The sequence below is a fragment of the Palaemon carinicauda genome, chromosome 37, assembly GCF_036898095.1.
Source record: "Palaemon carinicauda isolate YSFRI2023 chromosome 37, ASM3689809v2, whole genome shotgun sequence".
Taxonomy (NCBI): Eukaryota; Metazoa; Arthropoda; class Malacostraca; order Decapoda; family Palaemonidae; genus Palaemon; species Palaemon carinicauda.
Genome location: NC_090761.1, coordinates 33,691,725 through 33,696,724, shown reverse-complemented (window position 1 = coordinate 33,696,724; position 5,000 = coordinate 33,691,725). Strand labels below are relative to the sequence as shown.

At 33.2% G+C, this 5,000-nt stretch overlaps 1 protein-coding gene across 3 annotated transcripts in view; it reads left to right on the top strand.

Moving 5' to 3' along the window:
- The window catches only part of LOC137629558 (carotenoid isomerooxygenase-like), a 49,424-nt gene that overhangs the window by 8,269 nt on the left and 36,155 nt on the right, over positions 1-5,000 (top strand). For 2 of the 3 annotated variants that reach the window (XM_068360986.1, XM_068360985.1), the window contains exon 2: positions 4,065-4,211. The exons of the other annotated variant lie outside the window; for it this stretch is intronic. In XM_068360986.1, the coding sequence (XP_068217087.1) occupies positions 4,065-4,211 (147 nt within the window). The remainder of the gene's footprint in view (positions 1-4,064; positions 4,212-5,000) is intronic. 3 annotated transcript variants of the gene reach the window in all.

Genomic DNA, 5,000 nt, shown 5'->3' with positions numbered 1-5,000 from the left:
TTGATAAGAATTGTTTATTTACCCGATACAAACGTGGTCCCTTGCATGTCACACAGGTGAAGGTGGGAGGGGGTTGTTTTCACTCATGAATTTTCGCTGGGTTTTCCTGGTAGGCCAACCAACCCGTCCCGTCCGGAAAAAAACAAGGTATTTCTATCGGTTTTATCCTCCTCGCAGAAGACAGTGGTCGGTGAGAGAAACTGGTACCTGGTGACTTGCTTTAAATATCGCTCGCTCCCTAGCTGGCGAAACCTGAAGGTTATTACGAGGAAGAAGAGAATGATATCCATGGGTATCCTCTGCGTGAGAAAAATCCTAATTCTTATCATTGCTTCATATATAAGTATATTGCCATTTACCCGTGTGATTCAACCATTTCATGCTGGCCACAATCGCTACTAATTTGCTGGAACAATAAAGACTTCGAAAGTGAACAGCCAGAAGTTTTCGTAGTTTTTCTTTAGTACGAGCTAGCATTGTAGCTGACCATGAAAATGTGGTGACCAACTATTTCGTTTTTTAGCTTTTCCCGTGATTATATAACGGTGGTATCATGCTCCTTCCCAGAATTTTGAATCTTATTGTTAGTTCTTTTCTATTTGTTCGTCTTGTCAACCAGAGTTGGCAGTCACCTGTCCGGTGTAGATTTAATTGCCTGATAATATATGTCTGGCAACTATGTTAGAAAAGGACCCAAGTTTTTCATCTTATTTTATTTCAATGAGCGATAATTTTCACCACGTGTATACCTCCTATTGTATTGATATTTCAAGTTTGCCGTAAACTTAGACAATTTCTAGTCGAATTATATTACATAATTAGGAGAATCTTCCTTTTAATTATCCTCAGCCGTTACTAGCCCACTGCATAACAAAGGCCTCAGCCATGTCCTTACACTCCCGTCTATCTGTGATCTTTCTGTACTAGTGCACACCCGCAAATTTTCTTGCCTCGTCTATCCATCGTCTTCTCTTCCTTCCTCTACTTCGTTTGCAATCTCTAGGAATCCATTCTGTTATTTTCTTTGTCCATCTATTATCTGTCATTGTCATTGTCCTGCCCAGGTCTATTTCTTTTTCTCGCCTGTTGTTAGAATATCCTCTACTTTAGTTTGCTCTCGTATCCATGCTGCTCTTTTTCTTCTCTTTCAACCAGTTTTGAATGACTCTTGGGAGCATCATGTCCTTATGCTCAATCAATTTCTTACTCATAACTTATATAGCTAAACAACCATATCTACCAAATCTCTACAGTCTAGATATTTTTCTGCACGGATATTCTTTCGTAGTGTTAGAAGGGCCTCATTAATCTACATGATTTCTAAACCACTCGGTTTAAATCTGCTCGTGAGAAGGAGGCCATAAAGGTACTGACAGGCACGTTAGCCACAAAAGGAGTGACATTGCTTACGCTTGTAAGTTTACCTTATAACTGTATAATTGTCACAATTAAATTCTGTTACCTTATACTACACATAAGCCATGTTTGGCTATATTCAAGTAGCAGTTGTTTTCAACTCTAAGTAAAGAATAGAAGTATATTTTTTGAAGCTGTTTTATATAATGGTCTGGAGCGGCAGCATTTGTGGGTGGGTGGTTATGCGTATCTTGTGGCAGCACGAATCCTTCCACAAGAAATGGTAATTGCGTTACAAGTGATAATAACGCCTGGAATTAACACTTTACCCAAATAAGCGAATCAAGAAGGGCAATTGTGGGTTCACTCTCTCTCTCTCTCTCTCTCTCTCTCTCTCTCTCTCTCTCTCTCTCTCTCTCTCTCTCTCTCTCTCTGGAACCATGGTGGCGGATTAATAGATGGCATGTTATTCTTACGAACACAATTTTTCCAAAAGGAGGTTTATGGAGATGTATTATGTGAAAGTGTAAATATATATATACAGTATATACTGTATATATATGTGTATATATATATGTATATATAAATATATAATATATATACATATACTGTATATATACGTATGTGTAAATATATATATATATATATATATATATATATATATATATATATATATATATATATATATATACTTACTGTATATATACGTATGTGTAAATATATATATATATATATATATATATATAAATGTAAATATACTTTAATATATACAGTATATACTGTGTGTATATATATATGTATATATATATATATATATATAAATATATATATATATATATATATATATATATATATATATATATATATATACAGTATATATATAAATATATATAAATGTAAATGTACTGTAAATATATATAAATGTAAATATAGAAATTGTACATATAATTATGTTATATGAATACATAACCTTTGGTGTTTGAATCCAGATTTTCTTCCAAAACTAAATTCTTGATAACCACTTTTCATGACCAACGGGAAGAAAATCCAACTGTCAACAATAACCGGTTTAGGTGGAGGAAAAGATCCTCGTAAAATTCTGATCAGTTATTTCTTCCTGTTTATCCTTAAATTAATAAGATTATTTATTTAGATGCAACTTAACACAGAATGGCGTATATATCGTATATAATGTTTGCATTTCGAATTATATTAATTTCAATAAGATATTAATGGCATAATTAAGACATAAGTATTGGTTCAGATTCTTGATTTGTTTATGAGTAGGGTTATTGATAAATAATTGGTCTAATCAATTGATATTTATTGATTTTAATCAAAACCATAATATATTTATTTTGTCAACATCAGCTTAAGAATTCATGCATGGGATTAACTTGCCAGTGAGAGATGCAGTTGAAAGTGTATAAATACCCAGTGGATTGTATAAAATTATACATTTTACTATGTTAGTGGGTAGTAATTATAGTACATATAATTATATGCTTTTTGTATAAGAAAAATAACTCTAATTTTGTTTTAAAATTAAGGATAAGAAAATTTACAATTATTAAATATGAAGAGGACTGTTCAGGATAAGAATTGAAAGTTTGTAAAATGAGGGCGTAGGCTTCCCTCTTTAATCAAGTTATGTAGCAGATATTATGGAAGTAATGAGAGGATGACAAAATATGAAACTAGAATTAAACATCGGAAATATTCGAGATTTCTATGCCGAGATATTCAAGATATAGTACTGTACTTTAAAACGAGTAAAGTAAAAATGGATAGTTGTATAGATGAAGACATGCATAGGCCAAGTGTTGATATCGGTTTTCCAAATATGGGTTACGTTTCTGAAGTTTTAAAACTGTTAATTTAGTGATCGGAGCTTCAACTTCAAAGGATAGACCGTCTAGATTTTATCTAACGCTATCTACCTTTCCATAGTAACTAATGAAAACTGTTACATACTTTTATATACTTCTTATACATATATCTATGAGTATATTTGCAAATTTTTTTATACTATTGTTCGGCTTAACCTATGGTCAGTCTTTTTCTTATTTGTGTGGTTAACTGTAGGCTTTATTGTTTCATTCATATGTCTATAGATAAATAGTTACTTTGTTACCAACTACCATTTTGGACTATTTCTCCTTGTTTATGTTGCATCTCAAGAAATTTATACGACCAATTCACAAGGTTCAAAATATAGTTTACAACCCGAGATATTTGGTTTTCAATGGATAAACGAAAGTCGTGTTCTATCATCCAGTTTGAAGCAGTGGGGAAATTCTTATGTTTACGAACATTTTCTTTGTTTTGGTATCATAGCCAACAACAACCGTTGTTTCACTCCAGTTTCGGGAAAGTTTAGGAAACCTTTAAAAGTTAACGCCAACAGGAACGTTTAAAGATACACTCCTTAAACACAAAATACAATTTCTTGTTAATAACTTATTTTATGGCTAACATTTGGAATGTGTACATTGTTTTATTTTCAAAGATTTTTCTTTATTTCAATGAATGTATTTGTGTGTCAACAAAACAGACTTGCACATTACAAATGTAAAAACGATTGCTAAATTGATGTATGCATGTCTACACGTATACCCATGTACATGTTTCTATCTACATAGGACTCTGATATGAAATCCACATGTATATGTACCTCACACTAACCAAACACTACATTTAAATCCAAGGTTGCACCCAAGAGGAAAAAGGCGAGATAACAAGAAAGAGGATTTGGCATGTAACCCTCGATCCCCAAATCACTCCCCAAAGACAGACAAGAAACACAAGAAGAAGAAGGACGCAAAGATGCCATACGGTGTCATTGGAGAATTGATGTATGTTGTTTCAGACCCACAAAAACACGCTTCGATTTTATTTTTTTTAGTTTGAAACGTTTTGAGATTTGGCTTAAACGTTTGTGTGTTCGCTTGTGGTCGTGATGCGATTTTTGTAAATCGAATTGAACGGCATTTTATTCAACTTGCATGCTGAATGATGTGATGATGCTTGAACACTCTCTCTCTCTCTCTCTCTCTCTCTCTCTCTCTCTCTCTCTCTCTCTCTCTCTCTCTCTCAGCTGTTGGAGTGGAGTTTTTTCAGCTTCTATCAAAAGTGATATTTGTAATACCCTAATTTTTGCTTTTTAATGTTATTTAATATGTTTCGTATTATTGACTTGATTGTAAAAGGTTTTTTATTTATCTGGAGGAAACTGGTAAGCAATATCCTAGAAGAGGTTGGAGATTACATATTTTCCTTTTGTAAAATATTTCTGGCCATGAGATATAAAGGAGCAGATTTAGCGGTAGAAATGTGATGTCTTCTGGCGAGTTGTGGGAATTCAAATAATGATAGGGTGAGTTAAACAATCATATTGTGTTTCATGAATGTATAGGGGCTAGACCTAATGCAAATATCAATTCTCTCTCTCTCTCTCTCTCTCTCTCTCTCTCTCTCTCTCTCTCTCTCTCTCTCTCTCTCTCTCTCTCTCTCTCTCTCTCTCGTTATATATGATTTTTCTTTTAATAGCTCATTTCTCTTATATTACATGAAATATGAAACTCGTCCACCATCTATGGTTTCTTTGGTAGGTAAGAAACCAGATGATGAAACTGAATATATAG